At 40.0% G+C, this 27,907-nt stretch overlaps 3 protein-coding genes across 6 annotated transcripts; 2 read left to right on the top strand and 1 right to left on the bottom strand.

Annotated features, from left to right (window-relative positions):
- Positions 1-34: 34 nt before the first annotated feature.
- Positions 35-4,314, bottom strand: LOC127611533 (F-box only protein 47-like). Of its 3 annotated transcripts, XM_052082106.1 has the most exons (11): positions 3,954-4,314; positions 3,479-3,644; positions 3,048-3,206; positions 2,595-2,671; positions 2,436-2,510; positions 2,240-2,351; positions 1,478-1,651; positions 1,256-1,405; positions 998-1,140; positions 516-675; positions 36-440 (listed from the first exon to the last, which is right to left on the bottom strand). In XM_052082106.1, exons 2-11 carry the CDS (start codon positions 3,636-3,638, stop codon positions 340-342), a joined length of 1,311 nt encoding a protein of 436 aa, XP_051938066.1. In that variant the 5' UTR covers positions 3,639-3,644; positions 3,954-4,314; the 3' UTR covers positions 36-339. The 3 variants fall into 3 exon arrangements, with proteins under 3 accessions (XP_051938065.1, XP_051938067.1, XP_051938066.1); XM_052082105.1 differs by having other exon boundaries at positions 35-440; positions 1,256-1,651; XM_052082107.1 differs by lacking the exon at positions 3,479-3,644 and having other exon boundaries at positions 35-440; positions 1,256-1,651.
- Positions 4,315-8,023: 3,709 nt separating this feature from the next.
- Positions 8,024-9,718, top strand: LOC127611563 (claudin-14-like). Its single transcript, XM_052082208.1, has 2 exons — positions 8,024-8,257; positions 8,367-9,718. Exons 1-2 carry the CDS (start codon positions 8,024-8,026, stop codon positions 8,871-8,873), a joined length of 741 nt encoding a protein of 246 aa, XP_051938168.1. The 3' UTR covers positions 8,874-9,718.
- Positions 9,719-10,505: 787 nt separating this feature from the next.
- Positions 10,506-23,114, top strand: LOC127611527 (high-affinity choline transporter 1-like). 2 transcript variants are annotated; one of them, XM_052082098.1, is made up of 9 exons: positions 10,506-12,620; positions 13,873-14,090; positions 14,167-14,280; positions 15,490-15,645; positions 15,958-16,106; positions 16,200-16,343; positions 16,499-16,652; positions 18,376-18,593; positions 18,859-23,114. In XM_052082098.1, exons 2-9 carry the CDS (start codon positions 13,907-13,909, stop codon positions 19,507-19,509), a joined length of 1,770 nt encoding a protein of 589 aa, XP_051938058.1. In that variant the 5' UTR covers positions 10,506-12,620; positions 13,873-13,906; the 3' UTR covers positions 19,510-23,114. The 2 variants fall into 2 exon arrangements, with proteins under 2 accessions (XP_051938058.1, XP_051938057.1); XM_052082097.1 differs by having other exon boundaries at positions 13,870-14,090.
- Positions 23,115-27,907: the final 4,793 nt, after the last annotated feature.

The following is a 27,907-nucleotide window of genomic DNA, read 5'->3' as shown; positions in this document are numbered from 1 at the left end:
TTTTTTCCCTCATAAACATTCATTTAATCATACAACTTTAAATTCCATCCAAACTTTCAGACCATATTTTTGTGGCAAACGCCAACCGTGGAATCAATAGTCCATATGAACAAGCTCCATCAATACAGCATTAAATACATGAACAAACTGCATCAAGACCTTAATTACATACAGGGTCAATGCATATAAATATGTGCCAATAAATATTTTCCTTTGTCATAAATATGAAATTGTTTTGAAATGTCGCCATCAAGCCAATAAACAAATTCATCACTGAAATGTAACTGACACAAAGTTACTTTGTGAAATATTCTCACGGCAACTAACTTTGCATCGTTCCTACTTAAGCAACAAGTGAAGGAATTTTGCATGAAATCGAGCATTCGCATCCAGGAGGAGACATGTGGATGTAAAAACGTCCCTGTTCCCAGGATGATTTCCTGAAAACACATCAAACCGTTAATAGATTTTTGGCGACGTGTCATTTAAAGAAAAGACGCGCTGACCCGACTTACCGTCTTCATACATGTAAAGAAACTCTGCGATAATGTCTGAGAACATGTGTTCGAGATGGCGGATGAAAGTGAATTTTTGGACATCTGAGCTGAAGCCAATGTGGAGCTGCTGTACCAAATGCACCACCCAACTCATCTCATAGCCATCCTTTTCACAGACCTACGATTACCGGATACCGAAAAACACGTTGACGGTTACAATAAATGTGCAGTTTTGTTGCCACAACAGTGCACTCATATTTCAAATTATCATTATTTCAGTACTTCTACTTTTTAGTGGATGTTTTAAGATTGTTATAATGTAAAATGGAAAGGGTGGTGTGCTTTAAAGGCTGGGAATCAGTGAACAGTGACAAAATTATCTTGAATCGAATTGAATATGCATCTTCCTTTGCTATCCTGTATTAAAACAATAATTCCTAAACGCCTTGTTTTTTGGGGCATTTTTTAAATATAAATTGTACAATAACATCAGCACTTACCAGGATAATGTACGCAATGACTTTGGCAATGTCTTTGATTAGTCCAGATTGGGCCCTGCTTGCCAAGACAGTGTAGCATAACTTATTGCCACATACCACCAAGAGGCGGGCAATATTTTCCAAGTGCCATGGCCGAGGAATGACTGCAAAAGTACAACACGGTGACAACCCAATCAGCTCATTCCATTTGTTTGGTATACGTGTATGGACATGTTTCATTCATAGCGCTTATCTTGGGGGGAAAACGGATGGTGTTACCAATCATCTCCTCAAAGACTGCTAGGGTTGTTTGCAATGTCCAGTCTTTCAGTTCAGGTTTGTTGAAGAGTAAAAGGATGGCCCTGGCCAGGTTCCACAGAGCATCCTGAGGCAGCTCCCGTTCCACCAGATCCTGCCAACTGATGGGGCCTGCAAGGAGGAGGAAACCCTGCCCACCTATTGTCTTACAGCACAGGCCCGGCTGAAGGACGGTCACTTTACCTTCAGTCAGCTGTGGCCCATATAGGATTAACAGGAGGTGTGCTTGGCTGACCAAAGGCCAGGGCTTTAGGAGCTGCAGGAGCCAAAATTGACAGTCTGATTGGTTCGGGGATAAGTCCAGCAGAACCTTGCGGCAGAAGTAGCGGATCTCCAACTCTTCATAGAATTTGAGGCCTGCAGACAGAGAGAGAGAGAGGCAATGTATGATTTTCCGCTTTTCTCAAACACGCTGCCATAGTAACGGGATACAGCCCAGTGCCATGAAATAGTATTTGTCCCCTTCCTGATTTATGTGTTCTTTGCATATTTATCACACAAATGTTTCAATTCATCAAACCAAATGTAATAAAGTGGGAGATGAAAAGTGATGCTATAAGTATTCCGCAGCAAAGAAACCGCAAAACAAAAGTTTGGATTGAAAAGGTGCTTTGTTGTTTTATTAAGGTGCTATTTGGGCTCCACGTTGAACTCTACACTAATCTTCTCAGCAGATCAGACTCCAGAAAGCAATTACTTGACTCTTGTAAGGAATTATTGAGTATATTCTCCCATTGAAGCTTTAATACTTCCAACTAATTTTCTGTAGGTCTTTCGACAAAATGTCAACAGAATGTGTACACAAACATTTGGCTCATCCAAAGCATGCTCCATGGGTTTGGGCTCAGGGTTGTGCACGAGCCAGTCAAGTAAGTACATTTTGTGGGGACAAGTCCAGGCCCCTATTGATAACATTTTGAGATAATGTTAATTTTAGACCCATACCAGGTTTCCCAGTAGTAACGACTGCCTCAATTTTATGCAGCAAATCGGTGACTTCACACAGGAAATAGAACACTCTTTGGCACTCAAACTCATCCCACCCTGCAATTATGGTCTGCAAAAGAAAGCAATACAAAAAAGCTGTTGGAGCATAATTTTTTTTCAGCTGTATCTATCCATTCATCACTTAAGAGTTCACCTGCAGAAAAACCCCATATCTGGATAAACCAATGCAATTTGGTGCTGAGCATGTCTCCCGCAAGAAGCAAGGAACCTGAAATTTCACAAAAATGAATAAGTATTCCACATATCTCATTGTGTTGTTTTAGGGGGAGGGGGGTTTTGTACGCTCTCTTACCTGTGAAAACCTGTGCAGGATACATTTCAGCCTCTCCTTTGTAGGTAGTAACATTGTGCATCGTTTGAACAATACACCTGAGACAACAAAGAACACCATTAATACAGCTACGCTACACATATTTGGATGAACATAAAGTGCACTACAGTATTAACCTTATAAGTGAACTGTGAAGTGAAGTGAACCTATTAAGGCTGCAGTGCGTTTTATGTTCATCCTCAAATTTCATTTCGCTTACATTTTGAGTACGGTGCTCTCTCTCTCTCTCTCTCTCTCTCTCTCTCTCTCTCTCTCTCTATATATATATATATATATATATATATATATATATATATATATACTGTGTATACAGTACATATGTCTTTTTTTAATGTATTTATATATACAGTATATATAGACTGTACACACACAAACAAAATACGTACATTCATGTTAATCTCCCCAACTGCTTACCCAGGTTTCTGAAATATTTGAAACATTCTTGCTCAGGGCAATTGGTGTGATGAAAGTTTAGGTGCATCATTTTGCTCTTCCATGCCTGGGTGCTGATATAGTCCACGACATATCCATTCATCTGCTTGGACGCTAAGCACAATGCACTCACCTCCAGCACTGGAAAACATGTTTTAAAAGTACATTTTGATCGAGAATAAAAAGCAAAAAATACGAAAATATTTCTTTAATTCACTTGAAAACTTACTACTACTCAATTTTGATTGGCACGAGTAATATATTTATAATTGTGGCTTTATATCTATTGTATACACGGTGCATGTGCTTTCTCATACTTTTACAAGTAGTTTTGCTCTTAACTTAAATCTACGAATACGTTTAAACTTGACAGATAATCTAAGTTGATTCGTAGCACACTGCTACATGTTTACCAGACAGTTCGTCCAGAATCAGATGAAAAACCTCCAGTGGAAGTTTCTGGAAGACGTTTCTGCTGTCCTTCATCTGACTGCGAGTTCTTACGGCTACCGGACGGTAAACCCAACTGGACGGCTCCGGCCTGCTGTACCTTCTTGCTCTTCCTCTCGCCATTATTGACTGTAAAATGCCAAATATATTCGCAGTCCACCATTATTTACTGTCGTATGTAATCACTGGAAATAGGAGTTAAAATACTGTATATTAATTGAGCTTTCTAGCTAGTCGGCTAGCTATACAGTGACACCATAATGTACATAAAAGTAATAGCGATAGATTTCCACCGTTTTTTCTTTTCTTTTTTTTAAATCACACACCTATACACTTACTCGTATTTTTGTACTCGTTAAGCGAGACGCCGCATTACAAATGAAACTCGGCGCTTGCGTAAGACGTTTTCAACGCAAACATTTGATGAAGTAGCTTTACCTGTAGAAATAACACCTGTGAAATGAGTTCGTGTTATCTGGTCGCGTCGACTGCTTTTAGAGAGTCAAGCAATCTGCTCTGACTAGTGAGACCCAACTGTAATTTTTTCAATGGTGAGACGTTTGTAAACGTGTTCTACCAAGTGCTATTTCTACTACGTTGCTTTCCGAAGCACCAGCACGATAACCAATAATAAAGTACAAGTACTTGTTAGGTTTCATTAAGTTATTTATTTTAAAAAAATTAAATTTATTAGTAAAAGCCATTTGGCCTTTTCCTCAATGTAAATACTGTACAGGAAAAGTAAAAGTACTATAATAATGATTCAATGAAAGTCTATTGCACATAAGAAGCAAAATTTGTACATCTTTAAAATCTTCTTGATTTCTGATCTTTAAAAACAAAATTGCTATTGAATACAACCGAACTGCACTCTACTATGCTGTATATAAAAAAGTAAAACATTTATTGTAGCGGATTTTAAAGAGTTAAACAGGTTGTTGGCTAGCTACAAGCTGAAGTCTAGCGTTTAATTCTATTGTATGCTTTAAATATAGTAAATTCTGGACAAATATTATGGGTTACCTGTGAATTACTGTACAACTACTGGAGCTAAAATTGTGGATCAAGTGTCCCTACTAAAAGAGCAGTTTTTCCCTCGACTTGAGTTCAACACTATTTCTCAGTCATAACCATGTTCATCAAGTGCACAGGAAAATGTTCAATGTGACTGGGCAGTTATGGAATGTGGGCTCTCACACTGAATTTAATACGCAAGGGATGCACGCTTGGTCCATAAACAAACCAGTGCAGATCAGCTTCTGTATCGCAGATGTAACGCTGAGGCATATGTGGAAAAAAGTGCCTTCAGGGTTTTTATTTTACAGGACAATAATTCACATGTTCAAAATCTTATTATTCACCTTGTCTGCATACTTAATTTCCTAAACAGACAAACTATTAATGATGAATGTTCTCCCCCCAAAAAGCTTTAAAAGATGATTAGCATTTTGTTTCCTTACTATACAAAACTTCAAATATTAATGACATTGTTCAGTTTACATTTACAATTATTACATGTGATAAGGTGCAAAACTCTGATTTATGGCATACTGTAACACACTTATCAAATTTTACGTGTGGTTTTACCAAATAAACTGTACTCTGACCTGGAATCAACCGTCACTGTGATGTGACCATCGATAAACACAATTGCCACACCACTGACCTCTAATGTGTGTGTGAATTTTTGCTTGTTTATCCATTAGTGCGTAGTTATGAGGTTGGTGACAAATGTAAAGCCTGATTTATACGCTCTGTAAGAGGAGGTGTCTTTTAAAGCAAGTCTACAAAGATTTGTATCACGCAAGACAATGTATATTTCTAGCTCAGGACACCATTACCGGTACATTGTGTTAGCGTCGAGCACATTGCACAACAGCTATGCTCAGCTGCTAATCACAGGATTATTCTGTCGAACTAAGACTATTACGTGTTCCACATTTAAATGGCGTCTCCCAGACCACAGGCACGCTTGGCAGAAGATCGTCACCTCAGAATTGAGCTTTTCAAGTCAACCGACTTCGGAGAAGAGCTGGACAAAATCATTTGTCGTTCTCCAGCAGGTTGTGTACTTTGGCTGCAGATGGACCAGGAAGGGCAAAGATGTTGTTAACAGGAGACGAGAGAACAGCTTCTGTTTTTAATGACCTCGTGGGGCTGACCACAACGTAAGTACCACTCTGACATGTGTCAAAAGCTCACCTTTGTGTTCAATAGTATGAGCTATATGTATGGTTATATTGACATTGACCGAACAGAACGGTTTCACTTGTCTTTTGCAACAAGCCATCACATTGGAAACATAATTTATGATACTGCATAACCTCTTGTTGCAGACCAACGTGTGGATTGCTTCGAGGCCGAATGTACCATTTGCATCCCTATGACCATGAGGCAGATGTTCAGATGTGCATTTACCGTCGCCAGTCATTCACAGTCCTTCTTCTCCATCATGTATTTTGTTTTTCTAATTTCCCTTATTTGACATGGTAGAAAACTAAATATAGTGGAACCTTCAGAGTTGAACCCGATCTGTTCCCAGATATTGGTCAACATCCGATTTGTTCAGATTTGAAAACTTTTTCCGACAGTGGTTCAGTTGAACAAGAAAAAATGGTTCTGTCATAAAATGTGTATCCAATATTATTTTAAGTGTCATTTTAACATTCCTGTATGCCACATAACTGAAAAAGTAAACAGCTGCATGCCAACTTCTATTTTAATACATTGTTTTAAAAACATGTTTTTCCAATTCTTAGTGACCAAAGGAACACTTTTTTTTCTGCTCGAGTCTCATGAGAAACAAATTATGACATGACAAACAACGAATGGATTGTCTCCCAATTTAAAGGTTCCACTGTAATGGTGTTCTAGTTGTTGAAAGATTGTACAAATATGCATTATATCATTTAACTGAGGGCCATGAACTTTATACAGAATGTGATATTTGTCTATAAGAGTGCTAACAACATTTTGGCAGGTGCCAAATTTAGCTTGCCACTGTTGTGAAACTACCAAGTCGTTTCTCAAGATTCTTTTCTCCTTGACCTTTTGTTCAAAACATGCAGCAGGAGGTAAATGCTTAACTTGACTGAGCGAGTTGTGCTGCTGTGAAATTCCCACAGCAAGTGTGATGTGAGCTCGTGTCACATCATATCAGAAATGATACTATCGGTCAGACTTTAGCAGAGGGCATAATACTTGAACACCACCTTTATAAGTGTGTGCATTTTCAAAGTTTGTGGTTTATATCAGTACAGTACTCCAAGCTTGGCTGGTTTCTGTCAATGTTTAATTTCTTCTCGCCGGAGGTGGGGGTGAGGATGTTAGCAATAGACTCGAAAAGTGTGCCCTCCTGAGAGAAGCTTTAAACTGAAAACTGCTCTCATTAGTTACAGATGCAGACACCTGCCACTCAGCGGAGACTGATGCCAGAATAGTCTCAGCTCCTTTGCTTCACACTTGAGGAATAGCTCAGAGTCCGTGACGAAATTTAAGCTCGCTGGAATTCACTGTACGACCGGGGACAGTGCCCTTAACTGGAAGAGTCAACTACATCTACAGCCCGAGGGACTCAGAAATGCATCTGTCGTCTAAGGTACTTTTTAGTCCATACAGCCTTTTTTTCTGTATTTTAGATATAAGTAGGTCCGCCCATCCAGTAAAATGACAGCTGTATGATACATTTTACTGATTGCAAATGCACTGTTGGGGTATTGTCATCGGGGTACAGATTGAGCACATGTTGTAATGTTTCAGATTTGTAGTGTCAAACTGAAATTAATCATACTGAAAGGTGTTCCTCATGTTTTCTTCAACCATTTGTCCAGTACAGAATGACAAATGATTGAAAACCGAACCCAGCTAAGAATGAGAGGTAGAGTCCACCCCGATCAATTATTATTTTATTCAACGTCATTTTCGAGGCAGCACAGTGGACTAGGATTTAGCATGTCTGCCACTCAGATCAAAGGTTTGAATCCGAACGCCACCTTTTGTGTGTGTAATTTGCATGTACTTCTTGTGCTGGTGTTTTTCACACTGGCTGCCTCCGACGTTCCAAAAACATAAATGTTGTCAATTGAAAACTTTGAATTGTCCATCGGTGTGAATGTGAGTGCGAAGTCTACATATGATCTGCGATTGGCCTGGCTCCAGCTCACCCGCAACCCCAAAGAGGACAAGCGGCATTGAAAATGGTGCATATTGACGTAAAATGTGGAAGACAGCCACGGTGCAGAAACAATGAATCTCAATATGCAGTCGTACAACACTGCAAATGTCACCCACAATAATAAACGCATTACTAGATTTAATACCTCTCTAAAAGTGTTGTGAAAAAATGCATCGACAACATTTTTCATAGACCTTGTTAGATTATGCACGTGCAGTTAATGCTGTAATTGGTGAATGCACTTACCAATATCCTTCTGTGCTCATCATCTGCTTGGCATTTGAAACTACATGTGGAACTTTGCAGCTTGGAAGTCTTTACACGTGAGTCAAGCATGGCCAACACTACAGTCCAGCTCCTCGGTTTCATCTTGAGCCTGCTTGGGTTTGTGGGAACTGTAGCTGCCACTCTGCTCCCACACTGGCGATGCTCAGCCTACATCGGTTCAAACATTATCACGGCCACTGCCTACATGAAAGGCCTGTGGATGGAATGTGTATGGCACAGCACGGGCATCTATCAGTGTGAGCTGTATAGATCTTTACTGGCGCTGCCACAGGACATGCAGGTACAGTACTGCCTCTGTACACTTTAGTTAGCGCTTGTAAGTTTCTTCATTAGAATAAAGCTGAAAAAAATCATGTTGCGTAAAATGTTTTTTTGTTCCTCATAATTAGGCTGCCCGTGCACTCATGGTGCTCTCCTGTGTCACATCCGTCCTGGCAATTGTGGTTTCTGTCATGGGGATGAAGTGCACCTACTTTGCCCAAGGCTCATTAATCAAGTCTCCCTTAGTCACTAGCGGAGGGATATGTTTTCTCTCTGCCGCTTTACTCTGCTTGACCACGGTGTCTTGGACCACCAATGATGTAATCACAGATTTCTATGACCCCCTCCTTCCAAGTAGCATGAAATACGAGATCGGGCTGGCGGTGTATCTCGGTTACGCATCAGCCTGCCTCAGTTTGTGCGGAGGACTGGTCCTGTGCTGGAGCAGCAGCGGTGCACGGCCGCAGAGGCATCCCCAAAGGCAAAGGAGTCAGCCGTCATCCCCTCCTCCGTACATCAACAATACCTATCCAGCGGCTCCTCCCTATAATCCTACAGAGGCTCTCAAGGGCAATTGTGCACCCTCACTTTGCTCGGCCTCCAGCAGTGGTTACAGACTGAATAATTATGTATAATGTGTCTGTGGAAATCATGTTTAACACCAGCTCACCTGAGCATCACATAGAATTGAAATACAGTACTGAATGACAACAGTCAAGTGAACTTTTCAGGAGCAACTTATCCCATCACGCTGCAATGTGGGTAAAGTACCACTAGAGGGCGGCGTTTCGCCATCCAAGTTGTACTGCTGTCACAGTACATGTTGATGCGCTCATTTTCTTCTGATATTTAGATTGAAACACCAACCCGAAAGGCACTGCATACTGCTTAATACTGTCCGTTTTAGGAATACTTTGTAGCTCGGTAAGATCAGGAAATATATTCATGTAGATTTGTTTCCTTCACCGCGTCATTGGACAACATTAAAGTGTGTCCCATTCAATGCCATCATTTCATCTATCATTTTCTTGATGCATATGATTTTGTTTCACTGACCCAATCATTGTAACGATATATATATTTTTTTAACCTGTATGTAGTGTTCTCTCACAAAGCATTCATTCGGCTGCACCCGCAAAAAAAAAAAAAAAAAACGATATGAACAATGGCCGCTCCCAATTAGACCCGAGCGGTGTGCACGTCAGCCTGTCAACTGCACGGCAGCTAAATTACGGTACCAGTCATAACATTGCCGCCAACAGCTGTCACGATAGCAGTCCCACAATATTTATATTAAGGAGAGGCCATTGATTAACCGTACGGTCCTTTATATAAAATATCCTTTATTTGTCCCACACTGGGGAAATTTACAAAAATAGAAATAAATATATATACAGCGTATATGTTTTTTTTAATGAACTGAGTTTTTCTTCAGCACTTTTCCTTTATGAAATAAAGTATTTCAATTCTTTTTTGAGAACTGATGGGATTATTCAAACACTCATACAGTAAACCTATTCTATATACCAAGTACCGTCAATGGGCACTCATTGGAAGTAGCAGTGTAGACACTACATCAGGCATATCCAAAGCCCGGCCCGGGGGCCAAACCCGGCCCGCGGTCGAATTTCATCCGGCCCTCGGCCCCTGTCATAAAATCAGTGCCGTCTGGCCCGCAGGTTGGGCGCAATGGAACACGTGTTGCATTGACTGAGGTCTCGTAGACTGGTGAGTGATGTTTCATAGAGTACTGCTTCCCTCTAGTGGCTAAATGAGTAATAGCAGTCACTAAATGAATAATAGAATTTAGACACTAGAGGGCATCACTCACGAGTTAACAAGACATCACTCCGTGTTTATATTGACTGATATGTCATATTTCAAATGAATCCTTGCAGTTGTGGATATGTGTATTGCTTGTTCATTTCCCTGTTGTTCGAGTCAAAGGTTTTGTGACTATTGAAAAGTCATGGTGATACATTTTATGTTTCAAATCAATCAATTTGCACTCAGGAGACTTCCGTTTAAGAAAAAGTCAAGTGAATAAGCAGTTGCATGTGATATACCTGTTTCAAATGAACCAAAAGAAATTCTTAAGATTGTTGAACTTAAAATAAAAATGGAAATGTGAAACAGACTGGCTTACTAAAATTTGTTGAACAATATTGTTGTTCAATGTAAAGAATGTCAGCCAAGGTCGGCCCCCCGACATTTTACCACATAAAATCTGGCCCCCTTGGCAAAAGGTTTGGACACCCCTGCACTACATTATACTAAGAACACAATATTGTTTTGCATTTGAATCTCAGCTTCGTGTGATAAAGTGCACATTAAACTAGTGTCCCCAAATAGAAATCCATCTCCATTCACTGCACTTTTCCATCTCGGTTATATTGCACACCTTTCAACACGACACATTTTCATCAAGCAGACACAACTCCCTTTGAATTAAAGGCCTAAACCTATTTGGCACCTCCCATTTTAGAAGAGCTTTGCAAAAAGGGACCAGAAGAAGTTACCCAGTCAGTGAACGTCCAAACAAAGCAACACACTTATAGACAGTTTGCAAGTTGAGCAGAACCCTGCTTTGGAGGCAAGTGAGTTTATATGTGAGATGATTTGGGCATCGGTGCCTGGTGATTTTGTCTAATGGTTGACTTCTGAGTGAACTTGTCATGCACACAACGCTTGAACAGCTCCAACAGAATTACATTTTTCGAGTCATCTCGACCTTTAACTGTGTTGCCTCTCTCTTGCAAACTCCACCAGACTGAGATCTTTTTCGGTGTCTGAAATTGTTGTTGACAGCCTGTGGCAAGCACTTCATCATCAAAACAAAGAATGGCCTCCTGCGCAGCTTTGTAATCCGAACTTTGATCGACAGATGAAGCATTAAAAAGTATAAAACAGTCATTCAACTCTTTCCAATTAAAAGAATCAGTACTGTCATTTTCTGTTTGACAGCCTCTACAAATGAAGCCTTGTTAACAAGCTTAAAATAGTGACCAGAAAATTACGTATTGCAGTATGTTTAGTTTTTGATCCCAGACTCTAGCCACTAATTAAAATAAGAATTGCCTTTAGCTGTATATGTCATGCATACACACAGCCACAAAACTTTACCTCTGAATTCGACCCATCACAGCAGTAAAAACCGCACACACAGTTAGTGCCACACACTGAAGTGGGAGGAGAAGTTCGGGGTATCACTGCCTTGCTCAAGGACACCGCAGTCGCGTTTCACCAGCAGTGTTGTGGGTGGATTGTTTTGAACAAGTGTCGACACGGAGGCAAGCAATCTAATCTACTTGGCCACCACTGCCCAATTGTTTCCCAAGACAAATTGTTATGTTATATGGACCAAAACTCTGAATTGATCAGCTGAAAGGTTTGCTTAAAATTAGTTGGGAGAATAAAAACAAAACAACAACAGCCCACTATTCTTTCATAGCCTGGTACTATGAGTTAGCATCCCTGATTGAGCGTAAACTAATGATGACCAATGAGTTTACTGTTATTTTTTATCGTGTTGCAAGTAGTGCCTTCAAGAAAGAACATTGACTAACCACCTGTAGCACACACGACGCACTCAAATAAGAGTCAAGCCATTGTTTTCTCCCAGTACCACCACCTCATAAATTCTCCGACATGACATTCACTGCTCTGAACTTGAGTGTTAAACCTAAGACTTCGTGGTGCGGATCTAAAACGATTGATTCACAGCTGCTGACTTAAAGTGGCCCATAAAATTTGGAATATGGACACGCAAATCATTCAACTTGACCATTTTATAACCAGAGTATCGCAAGTGCTTTGACATAGTTGAGCAAGCGAGGCCAGTCCGGTGATTATGAATCAAGGCTGAAAAGTAACCAAGTGAACATTTCATCCTGTTGCCAATATGATGTTCACATATTGGAAAGCTTTGCAGGCGAGGCTGTGCGTCACGCCACTCTCTATTAGGTGCTATTTTGGTCCTACCCTGGAAGACATTCATCCAGCATCTACCCACCCTGACAGCATCCAATAAACCCACCACTCCCATTCATCTCCACACCCACGACAAACCACCCCCACCCACCTTTTCCTCTCTCTCACTCCCCATCTCTCGATCGCTCTCTCTCTTTTTCTCACTCACACACACACACACACACACGTATTTCCCACTCACACACACACACACACACACGTATTTCCCACAGATGTGCGAGGGATTTGGAGACTTCAAAACACTGTAAGATAATCGAGCCTGGACTTTCAACACCAGCGCAAGGTGAAATATAACTTCCGTCCATCAGGCAACTTTGATACAATTTTGGAACCTCCTTATTCCTGCTTTTGGCTGTGGGCATCAACTCGTTCATATTCCTTGAAAGAAAAAGGTGAGCTGATGATTTCACTTTATTTTCCACTTCTTAAGCTGTTATGTGTTAGTCTACAAGTAGCCAAAGTGACAAATGTTGATTTTAAACATGGATCAATAGTGTTTTGCCGCACCTGAGAAATCACAAGGTTGGCGTACCAAGGAGCTGCGACTCAGGTCTGATTCTTTGGCTGCGGCACATTGGAGTTCAAACAATAGCTCTATCATAACTTCTCTCTTGAATTGAATCAATCAGATCATATTCTATTTTACTCAACTAAAATGTACACAACTAAAGAAAACTATGTGGGTCTTTTTCTTAAAAGCTAAATATTTAATGGATTCTGAATTGCTCCGTGCCACTGTCCATTTTGGATGTTGTTCATAAAATTTAAGGGTGAAAAGAAATGCATTAGCCATAGAACTAGAAAGAAATTTACATTTTAATGGCAAAATACATATTTTTGTAGCCTCATCTGCAGCATATGAGAGTTGAAACCTTTGTTGTGTGTGTTAATTTTGAGGCGCAAGACATAAACCTGAACATTTTTTCAATAATAATACTGCATAAGAGTTATAATAGAAAAGGAATGTGTTTTACAGTGGGGGTTAATTTGCACTGCAATTGCTTAAAGAGATTGTAAATGATGTGCATTATATTGTGCAAGCATCAAAAATGTTCAATTTTTTTCATGTTAGTTAAATAAGCCAAAATATTTACAGAAAGCATTTTATTAAGTTGTCTTTCTTTGATGCATTTTGTAATAAGGGATTATATACACAGTGCACAGGATACGATCTTAGAAAACCTTGAAATACCTTTTCGAACCATGTTCTACACGCATACAAGAATGTAAAATACCTCCACAGATGTGGTCCATTGATTCAAAAGGACATTGGTCACTGTGCACATGCAAAAAAGTTGTGGTGTTTTGTTGTTTGTCACAAATTAATTTGATTTTACGATAAGAATTGTTCTTTTGTTCACTGAGGGGAAAAAAAGCTTGCTTTTCACATTGGATGTTAGAGTCACTGGCTGCTCATGTGCAGTTGATGTTTATTTGTGATGTGAAAATGGTGTGCTCTTATTCTTATTTGAGCAGGGTTGGGTTTCTTGCTATACAGTACTTATTAAGAGAACTTATCTCAAAACATTAGGTCATCCTTGACTGCTCTTAAAGGTGATGTGTAGATTTGGACTAAATACTGTACACGTAGAACTGTCAATCTATATTTCTTTCTTCCATTTCTTTTTCTCTGTTGTGCAGTAGTTTTCTCAATGAGCACTTGAAGACACGGACCAAGATGACCATCCATGTTGAGGGTATAGTGGCCATTGTGGTTTTTTATCTGGTGATTCTCTTCGTGGGCATTTGGGCGGCGTGGAAGAACAAGAATTCCGGAGTGGGTGATGGCGGCGACCGGAGCGAGAGGATCATGGTCGGTGGCCGGGACATTGGTTTGTTTGTGGGTGTATTCACAATGACCGGTGAGTAGTAGCACTTTGTTACCATAGAAACAACCAATGGTAGTGAAACAACTAATCGTGTCATTTTTTTTCCCAGCTACTTGGGTGGGTGGAGGCTACATCAATGGGACAGCTGAGTATGTCTACTTGCCTGACTATGGCTTGGCTTGGGCCCAAGCACCCTTCGGCTACGCTCTCAGCCTTGTTCTAGGTAACAACTACTATTTCCCATGTGTAATTAGGCTTGCTCCTTATCGGTTGATTAAAAATCATGCACAGGGTAGAACAATACATTTTAACAATCAAAACTGTTTTACAATTGTAAAAATAAGTTAACCGCTGTCAATTTGTTGCATTTGCCTCTGCTCTGTGCCAAATCCTCCATATGTCTGCCTGCACGCAGGCAGCCCAGCCCCGTTGCGCTTCCGCTGCCTGTCCTGATCAGGCCGCACCGCAAGTTATAAAAATGTCAATTACAACGGATACTCCCGAGATTCCACCGCATCCTCAAAAGTGGAAACGGCAACAAAAATATTGACGAGAATGGGAGGAGGCAAAACCTTGGTTTGACCACGTGTTTGGAACTGTCGAGCAAAGGGGAAAGTTTGTCGGAGAAGTTCTTCTGTGTTTTTCTGGAGTTCAGCGAGTTCAGCCTTGAAGATGTATACACACAAGTTTCCACATGTTTTATTGAAAGAGGACAATACTTAAATTAAATAGCCTATAAATAGCCTAAAAGGCTTTAAATGTAACAACTGAGGACACATTTACTTGAAGAGGAATAAAAAAAATGAAACACGTGGAAACTTGTGTATAAGTGTCCCCAGACAGGCTTTGTTTCATTTTCAGCATTTTCTGTGTATACCAGGCCAGGTCTATATGTTCAAGTTCAGGCTATTAAGTCTTTCATAATTTTTACAACTGTTCCAGTACAAATCTTTAATTTTTGCACTTTTTTAATAGCCTATAGGATTTACTCGGGTTCAGGCTACTTCCGTCAATAAAAAAAAAAAAAATAATAATAATAACAATGTTCATTGCTAATAAAGCACTTTAAACTTTAAGTACATCAAAATGATCTCCTTCCTAACTGACCATCAAGTGACCCCAGGACCCGGAGGCTAATATGACATGTCAGTTAATACAAAGCATTTATTTTTTCATGTAAAAAAATACAAGTGCTACTGTGGATGACTGGTTAGCACATCCGCCTCATGGTGCAAGGTTCGATTCCGGCAACGCATTGCAATACATGTTTTGATGATTGGCTGAGACAAATACAAGGTTCTGGGGACTAGTGATGCATGTGGCTTCCATTTGTCCCAAGCCATTAGTTAGGAAGGTGTTTGAGTTGTGTTAAGTCCTATAATATACACATTTTGCAATGAACTGTCGTGACATCATTTCTAACTTATTCCAGGTGGTCTTTTTTTTGCCAAACCCATGCGATCCCGTGGCTATGTCACAATGCTGGATCCTTTCCAACAGCTCTATGGAAAGAGGATGGGGGGTCTGCTTTTCATCCCTGCTGTCATGGGTGAAATCTTCTGGTCTGCAGCCATTTTATCTGCCTTGGGTAGGTGATTTTTTAAATACCGGTACAATCTTTCTAGACCAGTGATTTGCAGCCACTATGTCACCGCGCATTTGTGTGATCATCAGGTGTACTGTGTGAATTTATCCTTCTTAACTTAATTGATGTGAAAATTATTGATTGGCTACAAATGTCATTTTGTTCATATATAGGTGCCAGGAAATTTTTGGGAGAAGTGGAACATAGTTGTTTGGTGTCCTGTGAGATTTATCTTAAATAATATGTGGTTCGTCCCAATAAAAGTTGGTAAATACTGATATTGACGAGTTTCCTTTTAATGATATTGTCCCACAGGGGCCACTCTGAGTGTGATCGTGGACATAAACATCAACATGTCAGTTGTGATCTCAGCCCTGATTGCGATCTTCTACACTCTTGTGGGAGGACTCTACTCTGTTGCTTACACAGACGTAGTTCAACTCTTCTGCATCTTTGTGGGTTTGGTGAGTTCCACAGTCAAACAAAATTCCAGAAACATGACACAAATTATCAATTAACTGTTGCAATATTTCCATTCAATGTCATCTGACCATCAGTGGATCAGTGTGCCTTTTGCATTGTCCAATCCTGCCGTGTCCGACATCAGCGTGACAGCCAAGGAGGCAATCCACCAGTCACCCTGGCTGGGGAAAATTGACCCTGAAGACAAATGGCTCTGGGCAGATAATTTCTGTTTGCTGGTAAGTTACTGTATACCTGGCTTCAGGAAAATCCATCATGCCAACCCGTAAATCTGTATGTTTATTTTGGGGGCGGGAGCAATTGCAATTACCGTACTTCATGTGATTAAAAAAAACTCTATAAGACGTGAATACAATTGTATTTCTGTTTCTAGATGTTGGGGGGGATTCCCTGGCAGGTCTATTTTCAACGGGTTCTTTCTGCCTCTTCAGCTACCTACGCCCAGGTCCTTTCCTTCCTCGCTGCTTTCGGCTGTTTGGTCATGGCAGTTCCTTCCATCCTCATAGGAGCTATAGGGGCATCCACTGGTAAATACACACTGCCATATGTGCTGGGTCCTTAGTTTACCTTCATCTGAGGTATTCTCAAAGGATGCAATGGGAGTTTGAAAAAAAGCACTTTTTCTGGGGAAAATGAATGAACTCTTGTGTCATTTGCCAGTTACCTTGCTCATTGGCGCTGTACCATAGTGGAAGTTTGCGCGGGTGTTGCTCAACTTCCCTTACCCGATTTCATCTTGTTTTTGAGACCACAAACTAGCTTTTAACTGAATCAAGTGTGCTTCTGCTGGTTTCAGCCTAACTATGCACTGCATCTTCGATATGATTTGTCTCACTCTATACCAGCGTTTATTGAACCAAGGCACATATTTCACATTGGAAACAATCTCACGGCACACCACTTGGCAAAACGATTCACAAAAGTGGATATACAGGTTAATTATGTACCTTCTGTCATCTGGTGGAAGAGCATTACCGGTAGATTTTTTTTTCCTGTTGTGAATATAAACATTTACCTGTATTTATCTATTTATTTGTATGTCGGCACGGTGGGCGACTGATTAGCGCATCCGTCTCACAGTGCAGAGGGGCAGGGTTTAAGCTCTGGCCTTACTGTGTGGAGTTTGCAGGTATGGGTCTTCTTTGGGTACTCCAGTTTCCTCGCACATTCCAAAATCATGCATAGCAGGTTATTGGAACACTCTAAAATTGTTCCTAGATGTGAATGTGAGCGTGAATGATTGTTCGTGAATGATTGTTCGTCTGTGTGTGCCGTGCAATTGGCTAGCAACAGCTTCAGGGTGTACCCCACCTACCAATACTGCACGAAGGCAGCTGGGTTGGACTCCAGCATGAAAATGGATGGATGGATTTATTTGTATCAAATTAATTGACATTGGATAATTTCCCACGGAACACCCAATGATCCCTCATAGAACACTAATGTGCCAGGGCACACTAGTTGGGAATCATTGCGCTATACCATCCTCTCTCAAATTCAAGTTCAGGAAGAATATGAACATGTCAAAATCTCTCAGTCATAATGAATTATCACAAAACAATCCAGGAATCACAACCTTTATCGCAAAAGGATATTCCAATCACAGGAAAAATGTTGCCGCGCGGGGTTGTTTACAGCATCCAAGCTTACATCAGATGTGTAAATGGAGATGCCAACTGTGACTCGAGGGTAAACGAGTGGCAGACGCATCGGGCCACGGCAAGCACAGAGCCATTAGAACACGTACATTTAGTGAATATTACATCTGAAGATGAGCTAATTAACCCGGCTCGTCTGAAGCTGTATCATGTACTGTATAACCAAGCAGCATTAACCAACCCTTGCTTGTTTGGAGAATGTACACCTCTAGAGAATGAAATTAATTTTTAAAACATGGCATAGAAAATATGTCACAAGCTGGGAGAGTAAAGAAAGTCAGAACAGCAGTGGAGTCAAGCCTGCAAACCAGCTGACACCTATCGTGTAAATCGTATAAAATTAGAACCTCAAATGTATATTTATTTTAACATACAGTATACAAGCAATGTAATGTACCAACTTTATCATCTTTCACCAGGGCAGGTATTGTAATATTAATATGGTGCTTGCTGTTAGTGACTGTTACTGAATTGCAATACAATCATGTACATAATGAATTCCACAGCCCTCTACACAATAAACCCACTACAATTTGCTGACTCCTGGAAGCATGATCACAAATGCAGTTCAAATTCCCATCTTCATCTCTAGACTGGAACCAGACGTCTTATGGGGCCCTCCCTCCAAAGGATAAAGACGAATCCGACATGATCCTCCCCATTGTGCTTCAGCACCTCTGCCCACCTTACATCTCCTTCTTTGGCCTGGGAGCAGTGTCAGCTGCCGTCATGTCATCCGCAGATTCCTCCATTCTCTCAGCCAGCTCCATGTTTGCCAGGAACATCTATCAACTTGCATTTCGTCAGTCGGTAAGACCTCGATCCGTTTGTCACAAATTGGAGCATTTTGCACCATTAATACTGTTTGTCAGCATTCATGTAGCAGTTTCAATTTGTTACTTACTTACTTACTCTTGTCTTAAATACTGAAAATACACTATGTTCATTATGTTTAACAGAGTAGTCAAATCACTGCATATCAATCTAACCAATGAGCCAAGTCAAACAAATATCTCATCCAAGACTTGATGGATACATACAGTATTCCGTTGATCATTCTCTAATTATGCCCTAGGCTTCGGATCGGGAGATTGTCTGGGTGATGCGTCTCACTATCTTCGTGTTCGGAGCCCTTGCCACAGCCATGGCTTTGTTAACGGGAACAGTATATGGCCTGTGGTACCTGAGCTCGGACCTGGTCTATGTCATAGTCTTTCCCCAACTGCTCAGCGTCCTTTTCGTCAAAGGAACAAATACCTACGGCTCAGTGGCTGCCTACGTCTTTGGACTTTTGCTCCGAATTGGTGGAGGCGAACCCTATTTAAAACTTCCTCCTTTCATCTATTACCCTGGATGGGTGATCCAGGAGAAGATTCACCACCTCACCGGTGATGTCGAGTATTTTGTCCAGCAGAGGTTCCCATTCAAGACAGTGGCCATGGTGGCATCCTTTTTGGCAAATGTGGTATTTTCCTACCTGACAAAGTACATATTCGAAAGTGGCACGCTGTCACATAAGTATGACTTCTTTGATGCTGTGGTCTCCAAACACAGCAAGGAGATCATGGACAAGGCCACACTGGTGAGCCATGATAATATCATCCTCTCAGAGATGACGCCCGTCAAACAAGCACTCGGTGCATCCCTCGCAGCGACCTTCACCAACAGAGAGGTCCTAAGCAATGATGAAGTGTCAAGTCCTGAGGAGTTTCAAGATGAAAATTAGGCAGTCAATGGCACAACACAAAGAAAACTCACTACTGCCACACTAGGATTCAAACCAATAGAGATCTACGACGGCTTCCACGTGACCCTACATATTTTATTTGATGCTAATAATGTTAGGGTTCCAAAAGTCAAGAATGTTTCCACGACTAGTTGGAACGCTTCAAAGGTAAGAACTGAGGAATTGGATATTGGAACAATCTTCTGGGTCTACAATTCCAATGGCCAAATGGCCAATTTCAGTGTAAATGAAGGGTGTTGTTTTGCTGTCTGTAATCCTATTGTGTGTAGCAGAGAATATTCCATGAATCAAAATGTATTGTGCAAACCGAATGATCGGTTTTCTCCTCATGAGCTCAAGCTTCAAGTGTGGTGGCTACCAATCATGAAGGATCCTTACTTGACTTTGGAACATTTAATGCCTCCTCCGTTTGAGTATTCCATCCTTCCAACCGGAAAGGTGGCTGTTGACCAATTGAGTCAAGCATTGTGTTTTAAGGGATATTAAGACTAAGATTAAGATATCCTTTATTTGTCCCACACTGAGGAAATATTCTCACTACAATCATAGTTAAGTGCCACTATTTACATGAGATCAAAGGGAATTTGACATACTTATTCTTCTAATTTAGGTGGTTTTTGAGAATAGTGCAATACTATACCAAGGAAATGTCTCTTGTCTCTGTGGTGTGTAGACAAAGTGTGTCAGAAAAGTTCCGGGAGCCGTGTCACAAGAGCTAGATTTCAAACCCAAACTAGTTTTCCTATTCACCGTGGGCCAGAAGATGAACCAGCAAGTCTACAAAGAGATTCCAGGCGATGCAAGAGTGGTGTCAAGCCAATTCGTAGCTGCTTCACCACGGCAACGCACCTGCTTACAATGCCATCCAAAGGTTCCTGGCTCAGAGGAATATCTCCATGCGGACTTACCTGACGTAGCTCCACGGAATTTTTATCTGCCCCCCCCCCCCCCCCCCCCCCCCCAGGCTCAAAGAGCTAGGAGTCATTAAGGGGACCTGTTTTGAAAATGTGGGCAGCATCAAGCTGGCTGTGATGTCAACTGTGGAGGATCCCGGACCAATCCTTCCAAGAGTGGATGAACACGTGGCAAAGGCTGAGAATGTGTTTTCGACTCCATGGAGATTACTTTGAAGGGGAAAACCAAGATTGCAATTTGAAAATATATTTTGTGCCGCCAGTCCTGGAACTTTGATGACACACGTATTATGTGTTTCTGTTGAGCAAGAGTAAAATACAGTAATGTGCAAAAGTGACAAGCAGCATTAATGTTTTGTTTTATCAATTTAATACAGTAATGACAACAGTGTATAGCATAGCTACAACGTCAAGTGCTTATAAAAGGGTGAAAAAAGCTGCACGTCACATTTGTGTTAATTGTCCACCTGCTTGTTACTTTCAGATTTGTGGCGTCTGGTGCCTTGGTGATTCTGACTATTGATGACATTGTTGGACAGAAATTAAGTAAATTCCTATATCCGTACCTTTCTGCGGATGCAATGGTTTCTTCCTTAGCACATGCGCCGTACCTCTATTAAGTGCTATGAATGTAGAAATATGAGTCCGACTTCTCTGCATAATCTGGCGAGCAAAGTTGTTCAACAGCAAAAAGATTGCTGATAATTAAGATAATTAAAACAACAATGCTTAGAGGTGGTCTATATCTAGCACAGTGCTGTACTTACAATACGGTGTATCAACTTGTCCTGAGTTCTATTTGCATAGACAAAGAGTAAGTTTATGAATAGAGCAATAATATTTTTAGTATTGGTATCCATGTTGTACAGATATACCAGTATGTAATACTAAACATATAAGTTATAGTAGATGGATTTTACTTGTATTCACAATTAAGGTCTTAAAACACCAAACATTACATTTGCAGTAAATCCTCATCCAGACCTCATGCAAACAAATCGTAACCAAAGTATAGTAGATGGTTGTATATGAGATACATATACGCCCCAAATAATGTCTAGTGTTCAACTTTTCTGTGAACGAAATATAATGTATGTTTTCCAAACATTTCAGTTACGTGTTAACCACTGAATCTCTATGACACAAATGATGTCTGTAATCATCACATGGTTTGACGTATGCTACTAAAATGTTTGTAAATCCTCGCTAAATATCTACATATTGAAAAGAATAGAGCATCAGAAAGATTAGTCTTCATTATATGCAGTATTTCAATGTTGTATTGTTGTTTTTTTTTGGGGGGGGGGGTGTTAGGACTCCTTGGAGGCTTGTGTACTTATAATTTGCTTATAAAGCCCGGTTGCCATAGATTTGTGGCTATATTGAACAGGCCAATATAATACTCTCCAACAACAAAGTTAACGATGTATTCAGTCATACGATACAATAATATTGCTCAATGCCCAATAAAATACTGCTTTAATGAAGTGTAGTACAGCAGTCTAACCCCACCAAGCATTAGGGATCAAACAGACACACTGACATTTTGTTTCCAATTGCAGGGACTGACAGTCATTTTTAAAAAAGATGGATAAAAACAAACATCAAAGGTTAGGCTAAAAGTTGCATTAAGGGCCAAAATCAAAACAACGGGATGAAAGAATTGAAAATTGATGGGATGAAGCATGGAACCTCTTTGCAATCACAGAGAGATGATTTTGTTAGTAACATTAAAAAAAAGATTGTGATTATGAACTGATATGTTGTACTCAATCAGAAATGCATTGAGTGTGTGTGTGCGTGTGTGTGTGTGTGTGTTTGTGTATATATATACACACACACACACTCTCTCTCTCTATAATAACTGTCACTGATGCTTGACATTCGTTTGACCAGTCTGTTACTGCAGGTGGTTAGCTGAGAGAGGAAAAAGATTGTTTGTCCTGTTGAATTGTTTGTCAGCACTTGTCATCATTGATCCAAACAGCCCATCAATTAGTCCTCGGGACACTTGTTTAATGATCTGACAAAAAGTCTTGATCAAGGTGGATTGTACAAGGTGGAACACACAATAATGTGTTGGATTTACTTTTCTATTACGAAGCATCTGTAATGTTTAAAAAAAATGTTTTTTTTTTTTTTGTAAATGCCATCTGGTTTGTTGGGAGAAGAATCAAGAAGTTATTATTTTGCAATTGTTCCTGCTGTCATTGTACGTCGCTTTGGTATTTGTCTCCTGTGTTGTACTTTGCTGTTGTCTTCTTTGAATATTGTGTAGCCACTTTCATCAGGTGGTAGCAATGATTGGGTGAGCAATGTTACATCTTTTTGGTAGTAGTAGTCATAAGTGGTACTGTTGGCACAATCCCATCATGTCTCTGAAAATTATAGGATTGAACGCGCAAGAAAAATTCGGCTTCTATTGCTAGTCCTATGCAAAGTCTGAAAATGTCAAAATTCAAGAAACAAATTGATTCCATGTAAAATGCAACACTGCTGAATTTTTGTGTAATGTGTTCTGTACACAGAAAAATGAAAGTCTTGTGAAGCGCTGCATAAAAGCTATGTTTCTCGACGTTGAATTAGAAATGAAAATTTAGCCATGCACTTTGTATAAATGTAAAATTGTGAGTATATGTTGTAGGATTAAATAATTTTGCAGACTCAAAATCTCCATCAGTATATTTTATAAATGTCATTGTTTCTATGGGTACAATGTTTAATTCTGCATCATGATAAAGTGTGTCAATAATGACCCCTTTACAAAGTGAAAGTTTTAAATTCAACACAATTTAGATATCGCTAGAATTGTTGTCAAATTGTACCAGTACCACACAGTTGTTTTTTAATTAGTATTTTAAGTGCTCTGTAAATGAAGGTGAGTTCAGTCTAACCCCTGAAATGTAAATACAGGGATATCTGCTATGGGTCACCATTTACCAGTTTAGGCTTTGCAGTTTTTGTATGCATATGATTCTGTTGCGACACGCTGAAGAAACAATGTTTCCCTGATGGCCTGGGATCGCCTCGGGATGGGACGGCTGAGGCAGCGAATAGCCATTAGTAGAACTGTCAACAAAATCTGCCACAGCACCAAATGATTTTTGCCTGCAGATGACAGATATGAAATTGATGCAATAATATTCATCAATATTATGAAGCAATAGCAATAATAACAAATATATTATATATATATATATATATATATATATATATATATATATATATATATATATATATATATATATATATATAGAAATAGCACGTTAAATGTTGCAACTAGCTCAGACAAAATTAATTAGTGGGCAACTGGTAAAATGGGGGTTTGTGACAATTCTTTGCCTTTAATGGCTCTCATGGTAGGAATTCAATTGAATACTATTTTGTCAACCTTTATTCTTATTTTCAGGAGACCCTGTTATGAAGAAATATGTGCATAAATTGTGTGTGTGCTTGGGGATTCCACAGGTTTATCACCACAATCCTTTTTCTGAACTCCTTTAAAGCCAAGCGTGTTGAAGTTATCTGCAGTCCTTACACTCAAAGCAAAGCCCCAGGCTTCACCGCTGTAACTCAATCCTTCTTGTTGCTTCCTGCGATGTATATAAATGACAGGTCATCATTAGCTTTGTGCACAATCATGCATGTATTCAGCCCTGCAGCACTGCTCATGATTTATTCTCACCTAATGACAGAAAATACAATGTGTTTTGTACAATTGGATCTTTTATGTTTTAAACACATACCGATATCATGAGTCTGCATTAAACAACACAGCCAGCCTCCAATAGCCGCCGTAACGAAAAAATAAAAAAATTTGGTTCTAGTCAACGAGGAAGATGGCATACCTGGTGAGTGCATTAACTTCTTAACAGGTGTTGAACTGTCAAACAAGATAGCATTTAGCATTAGCCAAAGTAATAACCCAAACACTGGTCACTAGATTGACTAGCGATGTTCAATTTATTATTATTTTTTTAAATAATCCAGTAGACCCCTTTATTAACATTGCGGCTAATAATGCAGTGTACCATGGGTGCGAAAAATCGGGTCCAACTGGTAGTGGAGGTTGGTGAGCAGGGGTTCATGATTAAAGTTGTCCCACCATTCCCATCCACCAATCAATTTTATGTCATGTGTCCAGTTCAGGATCAAGGGGAAAGATGCTGTAGCCATGTCTGGATGACTCTGATTATGAATTTGAAACCCTCGACAATCTATGTAACCACTCACACTCAACGTTCACAGCAATAATTTAGTCTGTCATAAAGCTATGTTGCATGTTTTTGGACTGTGGGAGGAAGCCATAGGTCTGACGTCTAATTATTAATAACAAAAAAGCCCCATGTCGTATCAAGAATTTGTTCCAGTATGTCCATAAAACTACTTCAGATTGAATTACTAACTAACCTAAAAAATATTACCTATGCAGGTTTCGTATTGTTTAAGCTCAGAGAAAATCACATCAAAACTGAGTCTTCTCATCGGAGCTAGTGCGTGTCCTTCACCATCCTAATGCAAATGACCGTAATGGGAGCAAAACACTCCAGTAATTTAGTGTATCTTGGCAGTAAAAATGGCAGTCATCAATTCACTCTCACTTAATTTAATGGCAGAGGATTTTGGGAGGGATATGTAGATAGAAAAAAAAGGTCAATAAAAGCATGGATGTTTAGGTTTTGTGTGTCAGAATTTTCCTGGCAGAAATTCCCACCGACAAATTCCCAAATCTTGCAGAACATTTGTAAATGTTAAGGCAACCTTCCTATCACTATAACAGAGGACCGAGACCACTTCCCAACAAGGATGCTGTCTAAATCTGTAAATCAAGCTCATTCCAGTGGCAGTGACTCGTTGGCTACTGAGTGTATGCAAATACACTTTATACGGCAGATGGAGTATAAATACGCACATACACACCCACTCACACTTAAGAGTTGCCAGAGCACATTTTATTAATGCTCTGTAGACAGGCACGTAAATTCTGTTAAGATTTATTGCAGATAGGCTTATGGGGAGAGTGTTCATGCTCAGAAACTGCCAGTGCCTGGAAAATCACAAACGTATCAGACATAATACTGTGGTGCGTGTATGTGCGTGTACTCAACAAATATATTTGTCAAAATGATTATCCCACACATATTCCACGTCATGTCTATGAATAATTTGTTCATGAAATATTTCTGATTAATCCACATATTCAGTTTGAAATATTCTCGTTTATTTTGATTACATGGTGTTCTTTGGCATGTTCTTGAATGCAGATATTGCAACACTTCAAAAAGTGATTCAAAGAATCTAATAATTTAACAGTCAATGCGGTTGTGGGTGAAAGATATTTTTTGAAATGGAGATTTTTGAACTGAGATCTTTAATGAAATATATTTAGGATAAACAATGTCATGATGTTCCTTTTTACCAGGTTTAATCTGATTATGCAATGAAATTGTTATTCGATGTTATCCAGATAATACCTTAGGACAGGTAGTCATTTGGCTAGTAAGCCATGCATGTATCTTGTCAGATGGCTGCAAATTAATGGAAGGCAACCGGACACCTAGCTTTCTGTGCCTACAAAAAAAAAAACCAGTACAGAGCTGTTTACCTCAGTCTGCATGTCTTCTTCCACCGCTGAGTCTTGCTGTTTCTTTAGTTGCTGTTCATGCAGTTATTGGGTTGTCTACATGATAAACATGGTACCGGTACTTGACTTTGCTATCGCTGTAATATTGAGTGACTCGCAACCAATATAGGGCAGAGTCTTGCTTCTGCACTAATTCACCTTGGATATAAGCTCCAGCTCCCCCAAAACATGAACAAGTGGTACAGAAAGTGGGTCGATGGATGAATGTGATGTTGTAAAAACAAAAAAAAAGGCCCAAATGAATCCAGCGTTAACTAAATTCATCCATCCATTCATTTTCTAACCCACTCTTCCTCACAAGGGTCACGGGCTTGCTGGAACCTATTCCAGCTGTCATCGGGCAGCAGGAGGGGAACACTCTCAACTAGTTGCCAACCAATCGCAGGGCAAAGTTAGACGAACAACCATCCGTGCTCACGGTCACAACCCTTAGTGCTCACACTCACAACTAGGGACAATTTAGAATGGTCCATTAACCTGCCATGCATGTTTTTGGAAAGTGGGAGGAAACCGGAGTACCCGGAGAAAACCCACACAGCCACATGCAAACTCCACACAGTGAAGGCTGGAGCCAGAGTCAAACCCTGCACCTCTGCACTGTGAAGCAGACGTGCTAACCAGTCGCTCACTGTGTCCCTAACTAAATTCAATTGATTTACATGCACTTAACGTACTGTCTTGAATGAATGCTTTTTATGATGTCATTGAAGTAAATGGCTATTTTATTGATCATTCCTATCGATCATTGGTTCACTTATAATCACCAATCTACTTTGAAGAATGACTGGCAAAAGGGGTCACTGTCCTGTGACAGGTTCTCAGCTTTCCTGAAAACAACTGATAACTGCAATGGCTTCCTCTATTGAACTGTGCTAAGTAATGAAAATGGCCTGTTTCCGCCTTTGATTCTTCATATTGATCCTGTCAGTAGTAAATTACTTGGCTCCAATTAAGCTATGTTAGGGCCAATGGAAGTGGGGGGAGGGCATTATAAATGTAGGAAACCATAATTTTGGTGCATTTTGTGCGACTAAATTCCATCTTTAAAGTTAGGTTTTGTAGAAATGATACATGGCTGAGTGACTGTAAGTATTAGTCGAGATACTGTATATAGCAGTGATTTCCAACCGGTGCGCCGGGGCACATTAGTATGCCATGAGAACTCTTAACTTTAAAGTGTTCCACAGGAAATTGTTATTTCACTGAATGTGTCTAAAAATTCTTTATATCGAACAAATAATTTATCTTTGTTAATCTATCTATGCCAGTGACTTATAGTGACAGACAGAACAAATAAATGATCTTAAATGGCATAAAGTATATAATTGACATGTGTAGACAAGATATAAAACATAGAATGAAACAATAAAATACAGCAGAGATGCTGATTATGAAATGCATCAGTGTCTGCAGATGTGTTCGGCTGGTCAAAGTTGCCTGAAACACATTTTGCTCTGACAGACCAATCAGAGGGAAGGATACAGATCCCATTAAGGAGATTTGAGATCTGATTGGTTCCAGAAACATTTGCATTGTTATAATTCAAGTTACAAAGTAAATTGGCCTTCCATTTTGGCCAAAAGAGAAGGCCTTACTCACCCTTTATTCCCACCATCGGTTTAGGTTGTATTCATTTATTATTCTCCGGAGGTGTGGCGGCACCTGTTGCAGCAAACAGTCACTGTTGTTGATTAGAAGTGACACGGACGGCAGGCTAACAGGGCAGAAACATTTATCTGGCTAACAAAGCTCTCGCAGGGCTCCTCCACTCGGCTCTCCTAATGCTTTACGACGCTGTCATTTAAAGATGACTTATTAT

The sequence above is a fragment of the Hippocampus zosterae genome, chromosome 12 (genome assembly GCF_025434085.1).
Source record: "Hippocampus zosterae strain Florida chromosome 12, ASM2543408v3, whole genome shotgun sequence".
NCBI lineage: Eukaryota > Metazoa > Chordata > Actinopteri > Syngnathiformes > Syngnathidae > Hippocampus > Hippocampus zosterae.
The sequence above is the reverse complement of the archived record's forward strand: the minus strand, read 5'-3'. Positions and strand labels throughout refer to the sequence as shown.